The sequence below is a fragment of the Podarcis melisellensis genome (assembly GCF_964234715.1).
Source record: "Podarcis melisellensis genome assembly, chromosome: 12".
Taxonomy (NCBI): domain Eukaryota; kingdom Metazoa; phylum Chordata; class Lepidosauria; order Squamata; family Lacertidae; genus Podarcis; species Podarcis melisellensis.
Genome location: NC_138544.1, coordinates 48,141,830 through 48,168,574, shown reverse-complemented (window position 1 = coordinate 48,168,574; position 26,745 = coordinate 48,141,830). Strand labels below are relative to the sequence as shown.

Sequence of the window (26,745 nt, the reverse complement as noted above, 5' to 3'; positions counted from 1 at the left end):
ACAGAGGTATATAAGAACCAAGTCTTTACATTTTTTTTACATACGAAAAGGAGCTGTTATGAATGCCAAGATATGGTTTTTCCAACACTGAAGTTTTCACAACTAGTGAGCGCATTTATAAACAAATGTTGTTAATATTAATCTAACAAAAACCAGTAGCCAGGGGTGAAAGGATAAAGGTACTGATACTAAAACGTCAAAAATAATTACATTTGCATTACTTCCTCTTCTAGTATATACTTCAAGACTTACGTAGAAGTAATAAACATCCCATCAGTGATATACAGGAATATAAATAAGGGAGGTAGAATTCCCAAAGATCTGAAAATAAAAAAGGTAAAATGGATTCAGCTTGTACACTATTTTGACTCATTTGGGCAAAAACATGAGAAAAAGTATGCTGATCATCTTGCAATCATTCTGCTGCTGTCTTAGTAAACAATTATACTACCACGCTTACAAATTTCTGGACCACAAATATTTACTTTAACACTTTAACAGTGGCTGACCGAAGACATGGACAAATCTATCCTATGAATGCATATATTTGTCAAGTTGCTTTAACCTCAATTAAGACTCTTGCTGAGCAGAGAAATGCAACTCCCCATACCTTCTGTTCGCCGCAGTGGCTAGAACCTAGAACTGCACGTTATTCATATCAATGTTTTGAAAACAACAGAATATGTTATAAAGATGTCCGTACCATACAAAGACTCCATACTCGCAGCATCATTGTCTATGAGAGCTGAAGCCACCCAAACGATTCCAAGGATAAGCAGTGCAAGAAGAATGAGCATAACAAGGGTTTCCAAAATGCGTGCCTTGATCCCCTGTAATAAAAAAATAACTTGCATTTAAAACACGCACAAATATATATTGACCCACACACAGCTGATCACCATATATTTCCTTCCATAAGCGACTTTTGAGAGCCTAAACTAGACTTTCTTCTTCTAATGCCACAGACAACAGTTTACAGTTACTAACTGGCATCACAGTTTTTAACCATTTTATCCCATAAATCTTAGTATTTTCACAGGAGCATTTTCAAATGACAAATTGCTTTTATTAAGTCCCTCAGCTGAGAAAGGATATTGGTCAAATGTTATCTACAGTTCCAGTCAAGAGAATGGAAAGCCAAGTACGGTACGTAATCCAGCCGGCATTAGTTTGCTCAAGTACAATGTGCCAACCCAAATACAGTCTTCCACCATAATGGCTTCTGCTCTGTTCCTTGCAATGTGAACACCCTCAAGAGCACAGCACAGCACTACACATACTTGAGATGCAATACCAGTTCCTTCGCATGTAGGTTATTGGAGATGGCTGGGTTTGATATAAACATGGCCCAACACACATCAGTTTCTCCTGGGCCAGACACCCAGATCCTCACTTTAAAGTTCCAGCAGTGCAGAGGGCCACTTTCAGTTCAGCAAGAGAAGGTTGCAAGTTTTAAAAGCTTAGCTTCTTCTTCATAAAAGCACTTCAAAAATCCTTCTATACTTCCAAATCCAATTTCCCTATGTCTATTGCATTTCTTTTCACGATTACAGCCATCCTGCAGAGGCGCATAAAGGACCTGATAATTAATTCTTCTAAAAAGCAGAATTTGCCTTTAAAGTAACTTTTCTGCTCATGTATGAATGGCAGCTGACTTTACAGTCTTGAAGCAATGAGAGACTAGGAAGCCACAAAGCATAATTACTAAGAAAGAAGCCCTCTCTCCTCCCCTAATAAATCTGTATTAAAGAGGATTACTATTATGTCAATTGAAACACATTAAGACATGCCTCAATAAGTGTGTTTACAACTTATACCTAGAGGGTAGTTTCTCTCCATTCTCTCCATGTTTTCTGATGACAGTTCCCTGTTGACTCTGGATCAAACTTTTTCAGATTTTGTACTTTTGGAAAATTCCAGGAATAAGTAGAAGCGGAAAGCACACCAGGCTACCACACACATACAATTATATGGATTGGCTAACAAATATTAAGTATTATTGACAAATATTAAGTATTATTGACTCAGAATCAAATATCAAGTCTTGTCAAGACAGTGTGCATTAGACTACAGATAAAATTTCTTTTAATTGTGAGAAAAGCGTAACTTGTTAGGTTGGCATACTAGATTTGGAGCTTTCTGCAGTCATGCTTGAGGCTTACATTAATATGCATTTGTAGCTAGTGTCCTCATTAAATTAGTGAAAATCACAGAAGCTGCCTTTGTTGTTACAATTATTCACTATTGGGACATGAGAGTCAAGAAACTTGAATAAGCGTTAGCAGACCTAAATGGAAGGGGAGCAACACAATTTTTGAATATACTCAGGGTAAAAGATGCATGGATGGATGACATACAGAAGCCTCAGACTGTCTAACAAAAATTGTTGTCTCTCATTCATTAAAAATGAATGAACTTGGTAGGCTGGTGGAAAACTACACATCCTACAATGCTTGCCCCAAAGTGCTCTCTATCAGCAGTAATATATACATATATTAAAGGAAGCAAAACATCAAATAAGAATACTAGACTAAGGGTCATTTTAAAATAATATATTTGCATACATATTTATTTTAAAATATTTTGATACCACCTTTCATGTCAAGTACTGAAGTGGTGTAGTAGAACAATATTAAAATTTTAAAATACAGTGAGAAAATGCAAATACAAACTAGGAAAGATATATTATGAAAAGCATCAGCAAAGGACGGGGAACACAACCGTGTTTTTTAAACAACATAGGGTTGCACTGGAAAACAGGGAGAACAAGCTCCTTCTGGTATCCTGGCCACAAACTGTTTAAGGCTTTATAGCTCAATACCAAAACCTTAAACCTTATTAGGTGACAAAATTCAAACTGATTATTAAGGTCAATTAAAATTTTGAAAGATCTTAAACTTAAGCTGTCTATTTCAACAAACTGAATCAGCATTGCAGGAGTTCAAGTACACTAAATTATCCATGAAATTAAAACAGTCATATTCCTTTAAAAAAAAGTGGAGGAGGGGCCTGAACAATAAGCTGACGCATTTCTACAGAACTCAGGATTTAAGACACAATTCTGCAGAATATCTTGGTCTCTTGCAATGTGTGTTAACATTGCTTTGTATTGGCACTGCCCTCTATGCAACTTGCAAATCTGAGAAACACCCATGAAACAGACCCAACCAGAACTTTTTACACCTGCTTAATTCTTTTTCTATGGGACGCAGGTGGCGCTGTGGGTAAAACCTCAGTGCCTAGGACTTGCCGATAGTATGGTCGGCGGTTCGAATCCCCGTGGCGGGGTGAGCTCCCGTCGTTCGGTCCCAGCTCCTGCCCACCTAGCAGTTCGAAAGCACTCTTAAGTGCAAGTAGATAAATAGATACCGCTTTATAGCGGGAAGGTAAACGGCGTTTCCATGTGCTGTGCTGGTGCTGGCTCGCCAGCTGCAGCTTCGTCATGCCGGCCACGTGACCCGGAAGTGTCTTTGGACGGCGCCGGCTCACGGCCTCTGGAGCAAGATGAGCACGCAACCCTAGAGTCGGACACGACTGGCCCGTACAGGCAGGGGTACCTTTACCTTTTTAATTCTTTTTCTAGGAGCTTAGGAAGAAAATATTGATAAAAATATTCTTTTCTAATGCTAGCACAATAATTTAGCATTCCTATATCACTACAGAACTTTTAAAAAATAATAAATGAGGCAAAAATGAATGAGGCAAAAATATGTAAATTCATTTGTTTCATATAATTTATTCTTGTCAGAGAAGGAATGGGCAGGGTTGTTGCATGGTGTAGACCTGGCCCAAATTACCTCCCCATCATCTGTACTGATTACAACCCTGAAGTCACCGATGCTGCTGCAGTTTTAATTAGCAACCATAGTATCAAATGTCCTATATTGTGGCTTTTATAGTTCGAGGATTTTCAAATTTATGTTTAATAATAGCCTTAGCCGCTAGTTGCAAAGAAAGCGCTAAGCCAGCGAGGATGCCACTTTAAACAAAACACCTATAGTAGTATGTTTTAAATGAATTTTAAAGAAAATATTAACTTAAGATTTTAGCAAATGTCAAAACATTGGATAGCCTTTGATGTCACTGTTTAAATAACTTTTGCTTCTAGTTCTGGTAATGAAAAAGTAAATGGGGTGTAATATAGTGCAGCACAATTCAGCTGCATACCAGTAAACATTTCGCTGAGATCAGAGCACTAAAATTTCAGTCTGTGATGGATGATTTTTATAGACAAATAAATATGAGAGTAAACGCCAAATAAACACACACTCCTAACCACATTCCATTATTCTGTTTGGAAAGCCAATATTCACAGTAGTTTGTGCTTATCCCATACTTCAGATATTTAAGCAGGCATAGAGTGGGGCTTCTGTCATATAAAGGAACTCTCTTCTCATTAACAATTTTTCTGGGAAGCTATACAGAAAACCCTGCTTGGGAAAAAGGCAAGAGTTTAATCAAGAGATGATTCCCCAGTGAAGAGCTGCCCTCGTCTTTAATAGTATTACCAACAAATAAAAGGGATTAAAGTTATTCCAGAATTTTTTTTAGAGGAACAAAATGTTTTTAACAACAAATCCGCTAAGTGATGCACTACAAATATTCCATCACAGTTAAGATAATTCTGCACTTACTTCTTAAAACATGTAAAAGTCTGTTAAGATACCCGGCAAAAAAGCCAAGATCTAAAGCATTTGTACTAAATATTCAAAGATGATGCCAAATAAGATTCTCTCTCTGCCAAAAAATCAAACATTAAACCTATATGTAAGGCTGCTCCAACAATTTCTAAACCTGCTATTCTTGGCAGAGCTGAAATTTCAAATAACGTAATTTATGAACTCCAAAATCTATCAGGAATGATCCTCTGAACTGAGGAGTCACAACGTATCAGTCATCTACATTAAATAGCCATGACTAATTTGCTTTTTCCTGCTTAAAAACATATAGGACTGAAGTTTTATAGATTCCCCCCCCCCCCCGCGTATTATCTGTACAGTGCTATGCAGTCTCTTGTTGCAAATTGTTTCTCACTGCTGAAAATTTAGGAAACGATTTTGAAGAACTACAGAAATGCTTAACATAACTTGAAGCACTGAGCTGTCATAAATAAAGTCTTTTGGGCAGTAGTCTCTCACTCATATCTGTACAAAAAAAATAAGGCTAAGCCTGTTTTATTTTCAAACAGTTTTCTTATTACAACTGTTCTATGCTAGAGAGGGAGAGGTGGAAGTGGTGATGGGGTTACTACTTGACACACAACAGCTGGTGAAATATTGCTCTATTTTTTGTAACAAACACCAAGATCAAAACATTATGCAAGTTAAATTTCCTTGAAAGGTTCCCAGCAGGAGCCTTCCTTTTTGTTTTTCGCAGTGCTTGATTTCCTTTCACCCGCAAAAAAACGGCTCACCAAGAACATCCATGTGCCACTAACACTAAGCAGCACTTCCTTAATCACTTATTTCCAACAATTTATGGATGATCAGTGGCAAAAAAAACGAGCAAAAATAATGAAAGAACGCAATGAAGCGTCCTTGAGACGTACTGGCTTAGACTTCCTACTCATTTCTCTGTCTCTTTAACATTGGGGGCCTGATACAAATTAGCCACTGAGGGGGGGAAAGTCATCTGGTCATAAAATACAGTACAGGGTCACTTTTATGTAAGTTTGCCAAAAGGGACATAAACCAGGACAATTTCAAACTGTGACACAGGATAGAAGTATATTAAAACAATCTTTGTTCCTCCTCTATTGTGCTGTCATGTTGCTCAGCTTTATAGATATTCTGAGCACCAACACTGGCCTCTTCACTTCCACCTGGCCTACCTAATTAATTAAGCAAGGAAGTTACCTCAAAATCTTCTACCATTTGCTTTTATTATCAAGCACTCTCTTTTGATGTTCCCAGAGTTAACTTCTTAATCCACAGACATTTTGTGCTGTGTTTCAAACATGAAGATGTCTGGATACTTTGCATAATTGGTCAGGATGTTGCTGTCGCTCATGGTAAATTTTATGCCATAACTTCAAGGGCAAAAAAAACCACACACACAAAAACCCAAGGTGAAAGTATGCTATGGTGTGTGTTTTTTATTCATGTTTCAAATTTCGCATTTCAGTCAAATACAAATGATGCCCCTTCAGAAGCACTTCTTACTATGATAATGCATTTGATGATACGTCAAGAAGCATCACTATAGCTAGGTTATGAACACATATAAACAGCATTTATCTTTCAACTGACAATGTGTACACAAATTGAACTTATGGCCTTTGTGTACACATTGTGTGCACTGCTCCCCTGGGTTTCTTTAGGAGGAAGGGAGAGACAGAAATTTAATAAAATACATACATATACTGACAGCTGAGATTTCGACATATAGGCCAAAATCCAAATAGCTCCTTAAGCCAATGCAAAAGGTTTATCATGAACCATGGAAATTTAAGAATTACTTTCCTTTCCAACAATCTGCATCCCCATGCCGTATCCCCTATAATAGCAAACTCAGGTGGCTGAGTGGCAATACAATGGAACCAAAATGAGGCTACTGAGAAACAAGAGGGAGACATCAGCTTACTTGGGTGAACTTCAAGCAACTTAGAAGTCTAAAACTTTTCTTTTTTTTTTAATTCAGAGGGGGAAGCCTATTCTATTCTATTCTATTCTATTCTGATCACATGCTGTAGGCAGGAGCAACGATTTGTGAGATGTCAGCTCGCTCTGATCGGTTTTTCGGACTCGCCAAGCTGTAGCAGGTGTTAACTGTGTCCTTCTGCAAAGCATCTAAGCAGATTTGTATACCTCCCACCCCAGCTCAAAACAAGGATACACAGAAAAATGTAGAAGTAAATAATGAACACATATTTTTAACAGAAAACTGAACTGCACACCCAAGAGGGGAGGGCCCTAGTTAAACCCTTGTCACCTATCATCCTATTTCTGTAAGTTGACAAAGGGTTAACTTGCTTGGCACATACCACAATGGTTCCCAACTGGACGGGTCCCAATTGCAGTGCTAGTGATCAAAGCACCTGATGCAAAACTGTGCAGCCGAATGCCGCATCATCAGAGGAAGACCACTTGTAAGTTCCTTACAAGTTACAGTATTCTAGAAGATATACTGCAATATTTTGTTGCTGATAAACTTGTCACAAACTGTTTTAAAAACTCATGAGTTTCTGTATTCGTGGGGGGGGGGGTGCTATCTTGAAAAGAACATGTCTAAAGGTCCTTGTTATCAAGAACTAATTCCACAGTTCTTTGGATCACAGACTCAGAAGGCAATGGTGTTTTGTTTTGTTTTGTTTTGTTTATGCATGCATGTATGTATTATTACATTTATGGATAAAGGTAAAAGACCCCTAGATGGTTAAGTCCAGTTGAATTTGACCTTGCGGCATGGCGCTCATCTCGCTTCAGACCGAGGGAGCCGGCCTTTGTCCACAGACAGCTTTTTCAGGTCATGTGGCCAGCACGGAACACCATGATGAGTGCCAGATCACACAGAAACACCAATTACCTTCCTGTTGCAGCAGTATCTATTTATCTATTCACGCTGGTATGCTTCCAAACTGCTAGGTTGGCAAGAGCTGGGACAAAGCCATGGGAACTCACCCTGTCATGCGGATTCAAACTGCCAACCTTACAATCAACAAGCCCAAGAGGATCGGTGGTTTAGACCACAGCACCACCAGCGTCCCTATTACGTTTATATCTCAAGGTGGTGTAATAGTTCTCCCCGCTCCATTTTATCCTCACAACAATCCTATGAAGTTAGGCTGAGAGACTGTGACTGGCCCAATGTCACTTGCCGAGCTTCTTGGTTAAGTGGGGACTTGAACCCTTGTCTCCCTAGTCTGACATTCTCCCTAATCTGACATTCTAACCACTACACCACACTAACTCCAAAGAGCCAGGAAGGGAAAGAAGGACACACCCATTGCTGTTTTGGAAATGCTTGCAGAAGAGCTTCCTCAAACACCATCACACAGCACTGTAACAATTCTCATGCTTCTGCTTGCGCAAGCAGAAGAACATCCTTGATTTAGCTTCCTTTTTCTGACACAGTGCTCAAGTGCATGGCATAAAATAGTCCTTCCACAAGCAGAAGACACCTTCCATATAGGAAAGTGTAGCTTGGCTACACAATGACACAGAGAAGCTGCCAATTCACATAATAGGTAAATTATTCCAAAAAGAACCAGCTGAAGCACCAGCTGCATATTAACAACAACAAAAAAAGTCCAGCAGCAGATGAACAAAATCTCCTTGAGTAAAATATAAATCAAGAATTAAAATATAGGAAATTAATTACATTCTTATGTGCTTTTAATGCTTTGTGTATCGCAATGAGTGAATAAGTGAAAAAGTAGATTCTAAAAGGTAGCCTAGGTGAAATAATTTGGGTAACTAAAACAATTATGTTTGTTTACTATCAAGGCAATAATGAACTCCAAGACATTTAACAAGGATGTAAGTACTGAAAACCAGCTTTCAGAGTGAAGACGGATCTATCTAGATTTACAATTTAAAGAATATGGAGAAAACTGCAGACCCAATAAAAAAATGTAACAGTGGACTAAGGGAAAAGGCCATTTAAGCCCCTTTTAAAAAGCAGTGAGTTAATCCCCTTAGGCCTAAAATATCCTGTCTGAATTAACAGAATGGTTTAATTAAAACCCTAGACAGAGAATCGTGTTTAGTTTGATTTTCAGAACACTGCATCCATCCGTGGTGAGTGGCCAATTTCCGTATCTGTATCTCTGTGTAATATGGAAGTGGTTTAAAAAAAAACAACTTTTGCCCAAGGGAATCAATGGGAGCCTTCCAGAGGAACCATATGCCATAGAGAATGAATGCCATCAATTAGAACAGAATAACTCACAATAAATTTGCAAGCAGCAAAGAGTGGTAGTGATGAGGACTTATCTTTTTTAAACAAACAGAAAATATTAGTCTAGTTGTTATAAACATTACTAAGGCCTACTGTTCATTATCAAAATATATCATAATTTATTATACAATATATTACACTGGGGTAGGGGTATCTGAAGAAGTGTGCATGCACACGAAAGCTCATACCAAGAACTGACTTAGTTGGTCTTTAAGGTGCTACTGGAAGGAATTTTTTTTGTTTTGACTATGGCAGACCAACACGGCTACCTATCTGTAACTGGGGTAGGGGGTTAAGTTCTAGCAGTCAAGCCATCAGCTGGTACCCAAAAAGAGTCAGAAGGCTTTCTTTCATAAATGCAAATTTAACACTGTCTGTTCCTTAACTGTAGTAATAGGTTCAGGTAGGTAGCCGTGTTGGTCTGAGGCAGTCAAAATATATATAAAAAATGTCCAGTAGCACCTTAGAGCCCAACTAAGTTTGTTCTGGGTATAAGCTTTCGTGTGCATGCACACTTCTTCAGATAAACAGTAATAGTAGTAATAGGGTTAGGAAAAGGTAGCAGAATTACATATTCCCATCGGCCTTAATCAAAGGCAGTATGGCTATGGTCCAGAGACAAAGCCATGGTGAACACTATCCAAGACTTGTTTCCAAAATCAGCACAGAGATAGCAACAATCATGTCGAAAGAAGCAGGGACTGAGGGGAGAGAGTATGTGTTTCTAAAGAAAATGCACATTACTTAGCTGGATCCCAGCTCCATAGGGGATTGGTATCATTACATCTGTGGAGGCCTCAGATATCAGATACAGATTGTAGTCCTACCTAATGGGAGAATCCTAAGACTTGTTGGGGGGAAGGATAAATGGCTTTTCAATTGCTATAAAAATACTCACCATAAAGTAATATCAAACATCAATTCACATGCTTTGAATTAGATAGTTCAGAATTCACTCACTTCATCCTCATAGAAACTTGCACCTACTTCCATTAACAAATGGTTTGGGAGCACCTAATCTTGCTCCCTGAAATTTGCCATTTTAAAGGAAGGTGTAAATAGATACAAGGAAAAAGTGAAGAGTTTTAATTGTTTATATTCAGGCTGCTACATTTAATCAATTTATCCAGAAGCACATTTACACACACAAAAATTAGCTCTACTTTATTTACATTTTTTATATAGTAAAAAACAAATTCATTATTTTGGAAAAACCTATTTCCATTTTATTTATTGAGGAGTATGATTGTGTGTGTAAGAAAGTTTCATAAACACAAACACACACACACAATACAGATCCAAAAATTCCTCTGCAGGCATGGTATGTACATTTTCATACACAACCACCTGTAAAGCAATGCAGGTATCAGATATTCAGTGAAGGGCAACAGCTCAATGGTAGAACATCTGTTTTGCATCATGAAGGCCCCAGGTTCAATTCTCCAGGTACAGGTGAGAAAGACTCCTGTCTAAAAACCTGGAGAGCCACAGTCAAACATGTTGACAGTACTGACCGAGATCAACCAATGGCCTGACTAGCAGATTCCAGGATCACTGGGATATCTGAACCGTTTTCATGCTCATACGCTGTCATATGCATTTTGTCCTGTCTGGGCTTCAAAAAATAAATCTGTCTGAACAGGAATACGAAGGAGACTTCTACATTGCATCTATGGGGACTCCACATGAAGAGGAAAGGGTTAATTCAGGTGGCAGAGGTGGAGGGTAACCTGCAGAAGGAAACTAGGACTAAGAAAGAGACCATACCAAACAATGGGAGGAGTTAGCAGTCAGCAGCTGTTCTATTTAGCTGATTGCAGTCTCTGGGAGCTTGCAACCAGGACTTGTAAATAGGGGTGTCTGAAGTGTGTTTTGAGGGGAAGGCCCAGAGTGCTGTTACGGTGAGCCTGGTTCAAAATATTACTCAATTTTTTAAGTGTCAGCCCAATGGTGGACCTGTCTTTTTGTGGCCCTGAAGCTTGAACAGTTATGGGGCCCATTTGCAACCAGCAATATCTGGGTAACCACTGCTATTTTCTTCAGTGGGGTTGTTCCACAACAGATCACTGTACCTTTACAACAACTGTGCTACTGACTCTCAAACTTTGGGATTGTTGAAATATATACAACCAAAAATTAATCAATTTAAGTCATGTGACTCCATTTGGGTCTACTAGACCCAAAATTGTAAAGCAATGAGACTTAAGGTCGCTTCTGGGCCCCTTCAAGATTCATAACGTATTTCAGATATAAATTCCCTAAATAAATCTCTCTCTCACTCACTTGTTATACTCCTTCAAAAATATTATTTGTGTACTGTGTTATTTGTTTTATTGTAATAGCAAGGTTATCAAACATAATATATTAAGAGGACTAGCCTGAATGCAGACCAGCCAAGAGTTTTGTTGCTACTATATTTTTAAGTTCCTATTACTCAGGTTTATACATAATTATTGCCAACGCCAATTACTATCATCATTTAACATACATCAGTTTGTTTTATAATAGATTCTAAAAGCTGGCCATTAGTTTTGTATATATAGCATTGCTGGCTGCTCATGGTATTTTAACCATCACATTCACATATGTTTAATATCCACGCACCTTTTTTAAGCCAGCAAAGCCTTCCGACTCCAGAAAGAAGAAAGCAAAGGGCATCAGTACAAACAAACAAAGGTTGGAAAAGAGAGAAACAAGATTCCATAAGCCTAGAGAAAAACAAAATGTATGTGTTATTTGTGAAAACTGCAGAACCTTTAAAGTAAAGCACAAAATGAGTTCTATCATTTATCCCACAACACCCTCATTGAAGTGAAGAAATCATTCCAAAAGTGTTTGTCCACAATTCAGCTCACTGCTGAACTTTATTTTCGTATGCTTATGAAAGACCACTATATCACTTAATAATTTATTGCCTTCCAGTGTTAACAGCAGAACCCAAATATAATGCTCACTGACACTTTCACTACTCTGAATTACAGTACATAGTTTGAAAACTAGATTCCTCTTCTTGGAGGAAACCAATTTTCTGGATCCATTTCAATCAGGGTTTTGGCCTGGTTTTGGCACAGAAACTGCTTGTATGATAGCCTCTGTCATGAGGAGAGATTGGGAAATATGTCCCTGTTAAGTTTCCTTGACCTCTGATCCTGGCCCGGCTGCACTGGCTGCCAATCAGTTTCTAGACCCAATTCAAAGTGCTGGTTTTGACCTATAGCGCTTTTAACGGCTTAGGACCACAATACCTCAAGGACTGCCTCCCCTCATATGAACTGCCCCAGACCCTGCAATCATCATGTGAAGCCCTTCTTCATGTGCGCCCTTCCAAGAGACGTCTGCAGGGTGGCAACATGAGAATGGCCCTTTTCTGCAGTGGCTCCCCATTTGTGGAATGCTCTCCCCAGGGAGGCTCTGGCTCACCTGCTGCCTTCATGACATATCTTTAGGCACTGCACAAAAATGTTCCTATAAGACCTGGCCTTTGGCAGATTAGGCAATCTAGGGCCTTTAAACTGCGTTTTTACGGGGTGATTTCTTTTGTCATTATGTAATCCATGTTGTGTTTTCGTTTTGTCTATTTATGTTGTGCACTGCCATGTGATCTGTGGATGAAAGACTGTATATTAAATAAATAAATAAATAAATAAATAGGCATCTGAAGTGGCTCAGTTACATGCCACATGTTGTCTAGCAGGCAGTGCAACATAGAACTCAACCTCATCCATTCAAAGTTTCGTCCTCTTTTCCTTAGAAGAACCTATGAGGCAAGCAGCTTGTGCAAGATCTTCGTCAAGGGGGGCAGGGAATCAAACTACACCCTGAAAATATGTTTGGAATGTTTTGCTATGCACACCTAATTGTTCTCCTATACTTCCTTTGTCCACAAATATTTGTGTGCCAAAAACTGCTTTTATATGTATGAAGAAGCATAGGTCTATTACTGCCGGTAACTCTTTTAACCCCCAAAGAGAGGATATCATAAAGGAGGAACAAAAGGTTGTCTGGGGAGGGGGTAAACTGGCTGGGTGCGCAAAACATGGGGTGAGCAACCACACCCTAAGCATTAATGCGGCTGATGACAAACTACAATGTATGAAGGGTTTTATGAGCAACCCACACAAACCTTGCCAGCTTACCTGATACAATCTAAATGTTAAAGCATTTAAGTGAAAGAAAACTGCAATTAAGCAAGCATGTTACCACTTCTGATAAAGCCTCACCCTTGCCGACAGTATTTGTGGAATAGAATGCAAGTCCTGCATTGTGTGGATGTGGAGTTTTCACTATATTCTATCCCCATCTGCTGGACACATATGAGATAACAACAACCTCACATTTGTCATGTTCATTTTATGTATTACTTAAGTTCCAATATCTGAAGAGTCTTGAAATTGAGCTAAATTTATCTGGTGTTAGACATACTTTAAAATTATTGTTTTCACTTTAAAAGGTTATCTACCTTGGCTTTCAGAACCATTACAAATGAATAACGGAACTACAATCACTAGCCTATTCCAGTTAGCTCAGTTGGTTACGAGTGTGGTGCTCGTAATGCCAGTGTTGTGGGTTCAATTCCCATATGTTCCATCTGCATATTCCTGCATTGCAGGGGCTGGGCTGGGTGATCACTGGGGTCCCTTCTGAGTCTACAATTCTAAGTGTAATAAACCTGGCATTCCCTAGGTGTTTGTATCAAGCACAATGCATTTTCAAAGTTTTCAAAAGATTTCTGAATTCAATTAGACATCCTTTATAAAGGAATCTACCACAGGAACAGACTGCAAAATTGTATGCTTACATGTAGATTACAGATATTACTATGCAAAATAAGATAAACAAAGTTCATGTAGGAGCTTCTGGTTTTAAACTACCATGTGCGCGTCCCAGATACCAGATCAGGGCAGAAGATACACAAATATATTTTTATTAATTCAATTTCTCTATGAAGGACTCAAGGGAAGTAACACATTCTAGTGCAGGAATTAAAAATATTAAGTATCTAAAACAATCCATGCTAGTGCTTAATAAAAAAATACCACAAATTGACTTCATCAGAATGACTGAGGACCCCAAGCACACAAATTCAGTAGCTAACTAAAGTTAATACAATGGTACCTCAGTTTAAGAACAATTTGGTTTACAAACTCCGCAAAACCGGAAATAGTGTCTTGGTTTGAGAACTTTACCTTGGTAAGAACGGAATCTGAACAGTGGAAGGGTGCCGGCGGCAGGAGGCCTCATTAGGGAAAGTGTGCCTCGGTTTAAGAACGGTTTTGGTTTAAGAACGGACTTCCAGAACAGATTATGTTCATAAAACTGAGGTACCACTGTATAACTTTGTATATGACATCCAATATCACACTGAGATTCTAAGCTGCTGACTAAGCAGTATACTCCACCTGTTCAATGACTCCCCCCCCAAATATATATATTCCATTTGCCTTCAAGGAGCTCAAAGTGGCACACAAGTTTTTTTCTCACCACCACCTCACAAGGCAGGTGAGACAGTGTCTGGCCCAGCACTACTTAGTGAGCTTCATAACTAAGTGAAGATTTGATCCTGGGTTTCCCAAATCCTAATCTAACTGCTACACCAAACTAGCTTTCTCATCTTCAAGGCAAAATAACAGGATAATTCCTGTCTTGCACAGCCAATAATCTTGCTTCTGCACTGCAAACTGAAGTACCAAAAAGAAAGGCAGTCTTTATATAGACATTCCCACACATCAATCACTCAAAGCAGAGTTACCATTGATGATCTTCATTTATCTCATGCCCCCTTAAATCAATTCATCGTACAGTTGGATATGTGGGTTCTCATATGCAGCTTGTTGCTATTGGCGTGCTGGAGGATGACCAGGAGCTCCCTGAGGCAAACATCACGGAGGAGCAGCCCGTCTACCTAGCTATTTGCTGGGCCTCCCTCTGTTTTGACTTTAGACTGCCTTTGAACCATGTTGCCTCTGGGTTTGAATGTATAACCATCATCAGCCTGCAATTCACATACCATTCAGTGCTGACTCTCAGCTACACTGCTTGTGTTATCACCTGTGGAATGCCAGTTCTGTGTGGTTCAGAATACTAATCTGAATATTGGACAGAAGTAGAGCAGGACATCTCTGACCTCATCAAAACAAACCCTATAATGAAAACAAAGCAGCCGCTCTTCCCAAGTTTCATTCTTCCCACACAGAACCAGAATGACAGCTAATTGGGGATGCCACCACATCCCACAAATCTAGTATAGATAATTGAGGAGTGTCTAAAAGACAGCATTCAACCCCTTCTGAAAAATAGTTAAGTTGATCTATCCAATGAAAGTCCTGTTTGTTTGTTTGTTTGTTTGTTTGTTTGTTTGTTTGTTTTGTTGTTGTTGTTCTTAATTGGACTTACAATCACCCTGTCCCAAGACCTCAGGGTGGAAAAGAAAATGCTAATTATTGTACCATGTCCCTTGCCACCAAAAGCCAGTTTGACTAAAAGCATCTTGCATCAATTGCAGAAGATGCACAAGTTCAGGATTTGGAGAGCCCTTATGAAAAAAGAGCATTCTAAAAGTGAAAAGCAGGTACGATTACCTGCCTAGTTTACTGAATGCCCCTACTTAGGATGGAAAATATTTCCTAAGGTAATCTGTGTACCCTAATGGTTCTGATCTGATGCATAGCTGGTACACTTAAGATAACTTTGTGTTTAAAATTCAAGTACCAATATTAAAATTGTATAATACAAACCATGAATTAGAGATCCATTTAACCACTGAATATAGTAGCTATGTGGAAAAGAGAGCAGGATTTCATTGCTGATTATTGAGAAAGGTAGAAGAAGGACAGCACCAGCTGAAACCGCAAGAGTAAATGTACTCAAGAATAGCCTGAAAATCAAAAGGAAGCATTATTGTTACTGCTAATACAACAGTTCAGACACAAACTGTTAAGTTAATGAAAACAGCTTAAAAAGAGCTTCAATGCATAACTGCCACTGCTTTGCAGGCACCAGAGCTAATATTCAACATGCAAAGTTTAATTTTTTAAAAAAATAGAATAGAAACCTATCAAATATTAGCTGCTATTATTATTAATTTATATGTGGCTTACGCATACCAAGATGGCCTCTATGGCCTCTAAGCAGTTTAATTAGCACACCATCCTCTCACTTCCTTATCTTTCCTTATACCTCACAAAACACTATTCCTGAATGTGTTAAAGAAAACCAAACATCTGTCAAGGTTAATGAAAGTGCTCCCTCTGCTGTAAAAGTCAAGTACTGCTGAAGTAATGAAAAGCTCTGCATGGGAGCAAATTCAAACAAATTTTGATTTGCAGGTGAATACTAAAAGGGAAAAACACACATATGCCACAATCCAAAGAACAACACAACTAGAGTGGCATGCATAAGGAGGCTCTGGGCTGAGAATTGTCAGATTGCAGCTCCCATGTCATATGGAAAGCCAGTTATGATAATGATACGTTTATAAGAGTTTCTTATAAAAGCTATTCAAAAAGTCAAAATTCTCAGGGGTCACCATGCTTTTAAAAAATTTAAATACGGGGAATGCAGATTCTATTTTCAGTTTTTGCTTTCATCAGGCTATTTGATTCATAAACACTGTATCCATTGTCAAAAACTAAGAGCTAAAAAGCCATGCAAGCAGCATATATTTTAGTTTTGTGAATGGAGAGCACAAGAGTATTCTTCTTCTGCAACAGAAAAACACTTATTTGGCCTCATTCATTATACTAAACCATGGTTTATTAAAATAAATTCAAACCATGACTTAGTGTCATGTAAAAATCCTGACCAGAAGCGTAATTACGGTTTGTTCAGTGTTTTGAAACCATGGTTTGTTTTTGGTTCACCAACCATTGGCCTGATGTTACGTGTGAACCCAACATCCTTCTTTAACCACAGTTTGTTTGCTCACCCAATTCTAGAAACTAAACTACAACAGCATGGGGCAAGAGCAGCTGGAAAACAAATAAAACTTTGGAAAAACAATCCATGATTCATTCAATTGTCTGTGGGTTTGGCATTATGTACAAGCCAGACCTATATTTGCATAGCACCAGAAAGGTAATGAAAGCCTAAATAAGATATGCATATACATACAAACATATACATACGAAATTCTATTGACAATAGCATCTTCATCCTCTTGCTCATCTGAAAAATAATGCATATTTGTATTACATTTTATTTCCAAGAAAATTGTTGCCTGCTTTTTACTTCTTTTCCAACATTTTTATATATATAAAAAAGTTTAAGTGATCAAAATGCACGGATTACAAATCAGTGAACCCTTGTTTAGACTGCCCTAGTCTTTGCCTTAAAGACAGATGCCTACACAGCAAGATAGCCCAATCTTTGTACTGTCATAGTACAATGCTCCTATATACAAGCTTTTTTCCACCACTAATCTCAAATTCAGCATTTGAGTCTGCATCACAGTTTACAAAACCTATTGTTCTTGACTGACTGCCTTTGGACAGTCAATGAGGCAGCAAATGAGGAAGTCACTCATGCTTCCTCTATGGCTGTTTTTAACTTTTACATAGGCAAGAGACACATCTTGGTGGCAAAATGCACAGTCCATGTTATCCAGCGCATAAACAAAACAAACATCTCTCCCTTCACCCTCAAATGAGACCCAGAAATGTCAACAGAGGAAGCACAAGTGACTTAAGTTTCCTCCCTTGCTTGCTTTGGTAGAATGTCCTAAGGCCATCTTATGCTTATTTTATTTGCAAACACTTATATACCACCAATATTAAGAAAAATATACCATGGCACTGCAAAGCATAACATCAACAATAAAATTCCATTAATAAAGAGAAGTGAAATCTCAAAGCACTTTGAAACCATAGGTAAAAAGTTTATTTGTAGATGGGAGTACACATAATTTGGGGAGAAATTAGAATACAGTCGTACCTCGGCTCCCAAACGCTTTGGGAGTCGAACATTCCAGCTCCCGAAAGATCGAAAACCAGAAGTGAGTGTTCTGGTTTTCAAACGTTCTTTTGGAAGCAGAATGTCCAACAGGGCTTCCGATTGGCTGCAGGAGCCGGACTTTGGAAGGCAAACTGACTTCCGGAACGGATTCTGTTCAACTTTCGAGGTATGACTGTATGTACAATTCTTAATTTGTTATCACACTTTCTTCACTTCTTAGCACTTTGGCTCTACTTTAACAATGTTAAAGAAAATGGAAAATGGAAATTGTGCTTCCTCTGTGTTCTACCATGAATTTATATTTACAGATTGGACTAGCAGACATTCTCTGAATAGGATGACTCCCCCCTCTGGCCTTGATAGGTAGGGTCTTCAAGACTGTTGCCTATCTTGCAGGAGGAGCATTTGTCCTGCCCTCCAGACCTAACTGGCAGAAAAGAAACAACCCCTCAACCCCAAAATAAAACAACTCAGGGTAGATAGGAAATGAGAAACCGATTGAAAAGAGGTTTAATTTGAAAAGTTCCAACTGTAAGGTGCAAGACAATATGAAATCGTATTAGTTATTAGGATTTGTATTAAGAAATTTTATATATATGATTTGACAAATCAGTGCAAAATTTCATGTGTAAAGAGAAAAAAGGAAAAATACAGTTTTGGAATTTTGAAACTTTAGAAAGCTCCATTAAAATATTGTCAGAAAAGAAATGAAAATGTAATCAAAATATTATGCAAGGGTTTTTTTTAATCAAACTTCATATTTTTTATCATGCTTCATATTTGTGCTTTATAAAAGTACTGTATTTCATAAATGTTTAAATAAAAAAGAGAAATGTCAAAGTTTAAAGGAATTCATTTTCATAAAGCTACATTTATAAATATACAGTGGTACCTCGGGTTAAGTACTTAATTCATTCCGGAGGTCCATTCATAACCTGAAACTGTTCTTAACCTGAAGCACAACTTTAGCTATTGGGGCCTCCTGCTGCCGCTGTGCCACCAGAGCACGATTTCTGTTCTCATCCTGAAGCAAAGTTCTTAACCTGAGGCACTATTTCTGGGTTAGCGGAGTGTGTAACCTGAAGCGTATGTAACCTAAAGCGTATGTAACCTGAGGTACCACTGTACACAATGTTAGAGATGAAAGTGGAAAAAAATGTCAAGATGGCTTGATGGTGCAAGCCACCAGAAGCCTATCCTTACCCAAGTATAACTTAGTTTTTGACGGATAAGAAATGACCAACCAGGTGCCTGTGGGAAGTCTGCAAGCTGGACATGAGAGCAACAGCCTTCTGCCCACCTGCAATTCCAAGCAACTGATAGTTGGTGGAATAATGCCTCTGACAGTGGAAGCAGAACATAGCCATCATGGCCAGTAGCCTTGGATAGCCTTGCCATCAATTAATTTGTCTGAGTACAAATAAATTTGGATGTTAAGTTTATTTATGTTTTATTAATTTTTCGATTTGCAAATTTAACAAGGAATTTGAGGGAAATATCATGAAATGATGGGGAATAAAGTAAAGAAGAAGAAAAACAGGAAAAATAGTACTAACAGTAATAGTAAACCATAACATATTGGATACACTGACCATCAATACGTGGATCCTACATTAAAAATACAAGTTAATATAAGCCGTCCAGTTAAACTTTAATCTCAAACCCTTAAATAGCATATCATTTACTGACATAGTAATGTCAGACTAAATTAGCAATCCTGAACCCATATTTATTTAGACTGCAACCATACTGCTATTTGTACCACTAGGATCCCTGTCATGCAACTGTTAATAAGATTGCACGTGGACTCATTGTTAAAACCGTGTTTATGGAAGACACGGCTACGAGTGATCACCAAAGAAGAAGATTGCCACCATGCAGTCTGTAGACATTTGGTAGCTAGGTGGCAGCATGGCACAGGCAATGAGCTTTCTTTCTGGCAATTGCAGTAAGGTGCTTTCCAAGACTGTTAACACACATCTGCCTGGGCAGGTTTTGCCCCACTAAGTTATTGTCCCATTTTACATATGGCGCTGTTACATTACTTACTTATATTGTTGATTCTTTTTTAGATTGTATGTATAGTTTAGTACTTATTTGTTCTTATATGTATTAACAGTTTAGTATTGGAATTTTACATGGTAAACCACTTGGAGATTTTTTTATCAGAAGCAATATATAAATTATTTAAATAAATAAACTTCACCTTCTATTAACCAACTTGCAAAATTATAAATGAAGAAAACAGGCACAAGAGCTAAAGTCCTAACAAGTTGGAAAACTCACACTGCAAGAAATAAAGGTAGGGCAAATACAACGAAGAGATAATGTAAAATAGTACGGCTCTCTGGTCAAACACAAACTTTCCCCTCATCACCCAAAACACCTTTTTGGCGCTGTGCCCCAATATCATCAAGAGCATCTCATCTATTTCCCATTATGATTGCAGTCTACATATGACTATAAAAACAGTTACCTCCTTTCCTCTTGTATCTTCTGATAATGAAGTAGGAAACAATATAGAGAATAGCAAACAGAAGAAAACAGATCTGAAAAAGAAAGTTACAGAGTGACGAGATTCACATCATATAACAAGCAGCAATTTAGTTTTCAAAAATACTAAAGTGACACAACCTATAACAAATAGAAAGAAAACATTATACCAACAGCATAATTACTAACATGCAATGCTTATGTTATTTTGGCTATTTTTGTAGCTTTTCCAAAGTACTAATTTTACTGCTGCAAGGGCCACACATAAGAAAATTCACCACTTTATCTTCTTAACTAGTCAAGATATATTAAAAAGGCCAGATTGCAAAGGAATTAATCCATCATTTTTCAGGAACAATGTGTATTAATACGCAAGATGACTGCCAGTCTTATTGTCCAGTGAGCATGCCAGCAAGCTTCTGTTTTGCTTGCACAACACATTTGAAGATATAATCTGGCAACTGACCCAGAACACCAGTAGGATGCAATGATGGCACTCCAGCACTCCTGCAACACACAAAGTCTGCTAATTCATTGCACAAGTCTAGGTATTTTTTTACTGAATCACGCTTGTGAGAAAATAAACTATGCATTAAAATGGCGTTGAACTTTATACTAATCATTTGTATTTCTTTCAACCACTGGCATGTAGACAACTACTGTACCTAGAATATAATACAGGAAAACAAAGCCAGATATGTTAGAAATAAAGTAGGAACAAAATGAATGGAAAGTTAATTGAAGGTTTTAAACCATTACACTTCCTGTAGTAGCCCCACAATCTGACACTAAAAAACCCAACTATTCAAATACATAATTTATGGGATGCCAATCCCCAATTCAACCAATAATTGACTAAGGCTTGCAATCCTATGTACACTTACCTACCAGCGTCCCACTTGACTCTTACCATTATTGAAACATTCCGATACAAAATGTGATGAAAAATGCAACATGAAATTTAGTATTTCCTCTAATAATGAGAGTCTGTGCAATGTAATGTTGCCCATGGATAGCAAATGGCCAAAGGATTGCACTCCTCACATACACAAATTTTACTATTAATCATGTTTAGTAGTCAGTATGCTGGTTTAGGAATAACACCAAACCATGGTTTGGCATTACGTATATCAGAAGAGTAATTAATAATAATACTAAAAGTACAAAGGCACAACTGTGCCTTAAATGTCTGAGTAGAAAAGCAGAATAGAGATTAATAAAACAACAAAAATAACTTCATAAAAATATTCTTTAACTTTAAAGTCAAGTTTCACATTAAATACTGACTGAAAGGCATCATGTACTTTGAAGAACGAACTCAGGACGAAAGGGAGAAATGAGCTAAGAAGAAGGCACGTTTGGCAAATCCTCGCCGTGATCAACTCCTACCTGGATCCAGAACTGGTCTCCACAGTTGCCTACGGACACACTGTTAAGACCATATTCATGGAAGACAATCTTACTCAGTTATGAGTGATCGCCAAAGAAGAAGATTGACTGTATATCTGGATGGAAGTAGAATATTCCCTCCCCCCCCCCCCCCCCGTGCATATGTCAGGACTTAATCTGAGCCGGATTGTACCTGAACAGTATATTAATTTGCAATTTCTTTGGACTCTGGCTTTATTCACTGTGCTTTCACTCGAATTAGCTATCTCTAAATGCCAATAACCAGTTATATCAAATGACTGGACAGATCAGCACTCTCCAGGCCAGCGCTTGTCAGCATATAGTACCCCATTCCTGGTTCAGCTCATCTTACCCAGCACTTGTCATTAAAACCCTGCAGAGTGCTTCTATTATCCTTCATTCTCAGGGTTTCAGGAAGGAGATAATGAAAAGACTAGAGGGTTGTTTATGCAGAGACTATTTTAAAATACATTATCTACAATTAATTGGCTAACACTTACGTTCTCATGCAAAAACACTTATGGAATAAAAATGGCTTGCTTTGCCAAGTTCAATTTGACTGGAAGCAGGGTCATATTTAATTCTGAAACAGTACTTCCAACCCACAGCGAGAGATCTATTATTCCAAATTAAATCAGTGTGATTTAAAGCCAGAATAAAGGTAGTTCACATTTTTGCAGAGAACACCTAACGGCATGCAGGGATTTGCACATGCAATCAATTTCTGACTTCCAACTCCAGCTGCCCATAATTTCATCATAGTGATCTTCAAAGTGTATTTTTAGGATAGAGTAGGAAATGGGTCTATAAACAATTTGTCAGGTGATGCTATAGAGGATAATCAAAAGTATATCCTTTCCTCACCTCTTCCTCATGCTAAACCTCATCCAGTGTTCTACAACTAACCAACATGGTTGGCACCCATGTGTCTTGAGAGACAATGGAAGAGTGCGCCTTTGGGGATGAAGTCAAACCATTGGAGGGTTACAGCATCTGCTGTGGCTGTAGAAACCGATACAGAAGGAACATGTTTTGTTACAGAAGGGGAAGATGAAGGCACTAGGAACTAGAGTGGTTAGATAAATAGTCTAGAATGAAACATTATACATAAGAGATGGCAGCTGCCAGCATATCCTACAGATAGTTAATTTCACTTGCACAGTATCTTTCTGTTGTTTGGCTAGTGGTTGAGACTCCACCAACCAAATGATACAAAATGATACAAGTGAAATTAACTGTCTAGGATACACTAGCAGCTGCCATGTCTTTTTACATACAATGTTTCATTCTAGTGATTTAACCACTCTTAGTTCCTAGAAGTTTACATACCATATATTCTGTAATAGGGCCAAGAAAGGTTGGCAATATTATTATCACATTCCAAGCATATTGTGTCCAAGGACCAACATTTCTCATGGCTAGAGCTTGCAAAAGTAACTGAATTTAAGCTCTAGAACTTCTTAGGGATCAGATGCTGTACTTAAAAGGTTGGGGTGTTGTTTTTTTAAAGGCCTAAAATCTGGGGCAGGGGGAGATTATACAGCCTTAAATCATTCCTTAGATTCCCCCAACCCCAACTCAAGAGATGGTTCTACAATAGCAAAATACTACATACAAAAAAAAAGGTCAAACGATGCAGGTCTGACAAGAAGCCATACTAACTCATAGCAAGCAAATAAACACCCAAAAAGTGAGGGGCAGTCCACATTAATGCCCTGAAGTATATTAACTCTTGAATAAAAGCAGCAGGAAATATAACCATTTGTGCACCATCTTCAAATTGCTGATACAGAACTGCATGTAAACCTGGAAAGGCCATAGTGCAGCTTTTTTCAACCTTGGGTCCCTAGGTGTTGTTGAACTACAATTCCCATCACTCCTTGCCAGCATGGTCAGTGGTCAGGGATAATGGAAGTTTATCCAAAAATGCTGAATGTGTATGAAGATAGATGACTGCATGATGTAGAAACCAGGATGAAGGGGACAGAAACTGAAACAGGTGAAACCACTTCCACATGTGCATAAAAAAGCACAGCCATAATTGCAAATATAACCATGGATCCCTCACAATAATTTTTAATTATTCCCAATATTTAATAATTCCCAATATTTTCCAAGCTTAGTGATAGAGAATCTGGTTATCTTGTAGGTTATCTTGGGACTCATGATACGACACAAATGCATGGAACCAACAGCAATGCCTTCCTTAAACTATTTTCTCAGTGGTACTACTGTTGAGTCTGCAAAGCAATACAACTGTAAACCACATTAAAAGGTTCAGAACAATTTAGAACAGTTTCCCAAATTGAAAGCAGTGAATATAATTACAATTAGCAATCTTTCTTCTATACAGCAGGTGGCAACAGACTGATTCTAATGCAAGAGTGTTCCCATAAGGAAATGCTTGTGTCCTTCAGGGCCATTTGACAACTAAACCAAGTACTAATACAGTGGTGCCTCGCAAGACGAAATTAATTCGTTCCGCAAGTCTTTTCGTCTTGCGAGTTTTTCGTCTTGCGAAGCACGGTTTCCCATAGGAATACATTTAAAATCAATTAATGCGTTCCTATGGAAACCGCCTTCAGACCAGGTCCGGGGACAGTCTGTCCCCCGACCTCTTCTGAAGGCCGGCGGGGGGCGAAAGTCTTTGCTCCCAACTGCCTGCCTTCCCGGGAGAGCGGAAAACGCAACGCTGCCTTCCCGCTCTCCCGGGAAGGCAGGCAGGGGGGACAAAGACTTTTGCCCCCCGCCCGCCTTCGGAAGAGGTCCAGGACCTCTTCCGAAGGCGGGCGGGGGGCAAAAGTCTTTGTCCCCCCTGCCTGCCTAACCGGTGGCTTTTAAATCGCCCCGGGACTGTCCGGGGTGATTTAAAAGCCCCCGGACGGCTTTTGAAGGCAGGCGGGGAGGGAGCAAAAAGGTCCTGGACCTCTTCTGAAGGCTGGCGGGGGGCAAAAGTCTTTGCTCCCCCCGCCTGCCTTCAAAAGCCGTCCGGGATAGCGGGAAGCGCTTCCCTGCTATCCCAGACCGCTTTTAAAATGCTGGCGGTGGGGAGCAAAGCCTTTCGCCCCCGCCGGCCTTCCTGGACCTCCTCTGCAGTCCGGGGGGGGGGGAAAGGCTTTGCTCCCCACCGCCAGCATTTAAAAGAGGTCCCCGGAGATTTCCCTATGGGCTTTCGTCTTGCAAAGCAAGCCCATAGGGAAAATCGTCTAGCGAAGCGACGCAAAAACCGAAAAACCCTTTCGTCTTGTGGGTTTTTCGTCTTGCGAGGCATTCGTCTTGCGGGGCACCACTGTAGCTACATGCAGATCCATCTCAAGCATCATAAATAAAGATATGCCACTCACAGACTTCCGCAAAGAATATCAAATCAAAATTTCATTTTTATTTGCATTCATTGGTGCCTCAGAAATGCTTTAAAAAAGAATGGAAATGGGAGTGGGGGCCAGGGAAAAAACAATGCTATCCAGGGTTGTAAAGACTGCAGAGAGAATAATTGGGTGCACTCTTCCCACCTTAGATCAAATCTAAGCTGCCAGGTGCCATAAGAAAGCAGCAGAGATAGCACAGGATAGTACGCACCCCGGAAATGATCTCTTTCAGCTTCTGCCTTCTGGAAGAAGGTATAGGGTTATAAAGGCCAGGACTAGCCACCTGAGAAACAGTTTCTACGCAAATGCAATTCTGGTTCTAAACGCAGCATAAGGGGTCTCTATAGTGTAGTGTATTTTAAAATGGGGTTTCAGAGTTTTTAGGGTTTTTTTAATGTTTTATGTAGTTTTATGTAGTTTTGTAGTAGTTTTATGTAGTTTTTCAATTTTAATTGTATAATATTATATCTCGTATAATATTGTCAGTTGCCTTTGCTCATGAACTGCTTTGATTACAATTAAAGAGGTGAACAGAGCATCAACAATTTATTCCATATGACAATAGCTATCCATCTTCCTTAGGAAAATGGTGAGCCTGGAAGACCTTAAGAATGATGGTGTCATTCAAGAATTTCTCAGTCCAACCCATATGTAGTATAACAACAATGATGGCCTATCATATAGGGTTGTCATAAGGATTACTGAGAAGGATATTGACAAGCTGAAATGTGTGCAGAGGAGGGCAATAAAGTTGGTCAAGGGTCTGGAAACCAAGCCTTATGAGGAATGGTTGAAGGAGTTGGATATGTTTAGCTTGGAAAAGAAGAGACTGAGAGGAGATATGATAGCCATCTTCAAACACCTAAAGGGCTGTCACATGGAAGATAGAGCATTCTTGTTTTTTCCTGCTCTGAAGGCTAGGACCCAAACCAATGTATTCAAGTTACAAGAAAGAAGATTCCGACTAAACATCAGGAAGAACTTTCTGACAGTAAGAGCTGTTCAAAAGTGGAACCGGCTCCCATGAGAGGCAGTGGACTCTCCTTCCTTGCAGGTTTTTAAGGTTGGATGAATCTAGCTGAGATTCTTGCACTGCATGAGGTTGGACTCGATAACCCCTGAGATCCCTTCCAACTATGATTCTATGAAATGTAGCTTCTGAGTGTGGAAGCATTCTTTACCTCAATTTTCCATGCCTGGAAGCCAAAGTTTACTTGGCATAACAACATAAAGAAGTCAAGTTTGTTAACCCTGCTAGATCATCCACCCATAGCAATGTCCTCAGAAAAACCACGTCCATCAAACTGATCTCTGAAATTCTTGCCATTGTAGAGGAAGGAACAAGAGGCTAGACCATATCAATCTCACTGCTTCAGAAAAGAACGTTGGAAGGACTGTACTTTCCATACTCTCAAGCCTTAGCTTATTATTATTGGTTTTAAAAATGAAGTTCCCAATTAAAACAGGAGGGCAGTATGATAAAGCGACAACAATATCAAGTTCTCTTCTGCTGCTTTTTGTAACACACCTTTAATAAGGGTAAGGAACCTCTTGCCAATTGGCCAAATTTGGGGTACTTTAGTTCCTAATTTGATCCACAAGGCCTGTTTCCCCAAAACATGCCCAT

At 38.9% G+C, this 26,745-nt stretch overlaps 1 protein-coding gene across 2 annotated transcripts in view; it reads right to left on the bottom strand.

Moving 5' to 3' along the window:
* LMBR1 (limb development membrane protein 1) overlaps nucleotides 1-26,745 on the bottom strand; it is a 62,387-nt gene that overhangs the window by 25,929 nt on the left and 9,713 nt on the right. Inside the window, exons 2-7 of one of the 2 annotated variants that reach the window (XM_081882534.1) lie at nucleotides 20,324-20,396; nucleotides 17,022-17,061; nucleotides 15,633-15,772; nucleotides 11,503-11,606; nucleotides 704-830; nucleotides 253-321 (exon numbers count right to left, since the gene is read on the bottom strand). In XM_081882534.1, the coding sequence (XP_081738660.1) occupies nucleotides 253-321; nucleotides 704-830; nucleotides 11,503-11,606; nucleotides 15,633-15,772; nucleotides 17,022-17,061; nucleotides 20,324-20,396 (553 nt within the window). Of the gene's footprint in view, nucleotides 1-252; nucleotides 322-703; nucleotides 831-11,502; nucleotides 11,607-15,632; nucleotides 15,773-17,021; nucleotides 17,062-20,323; nucleotides 20,397-26,745 lie in introns of those variants that run through there. The other variant, XM_081882535.1, reaches the window with a different exon arrangement.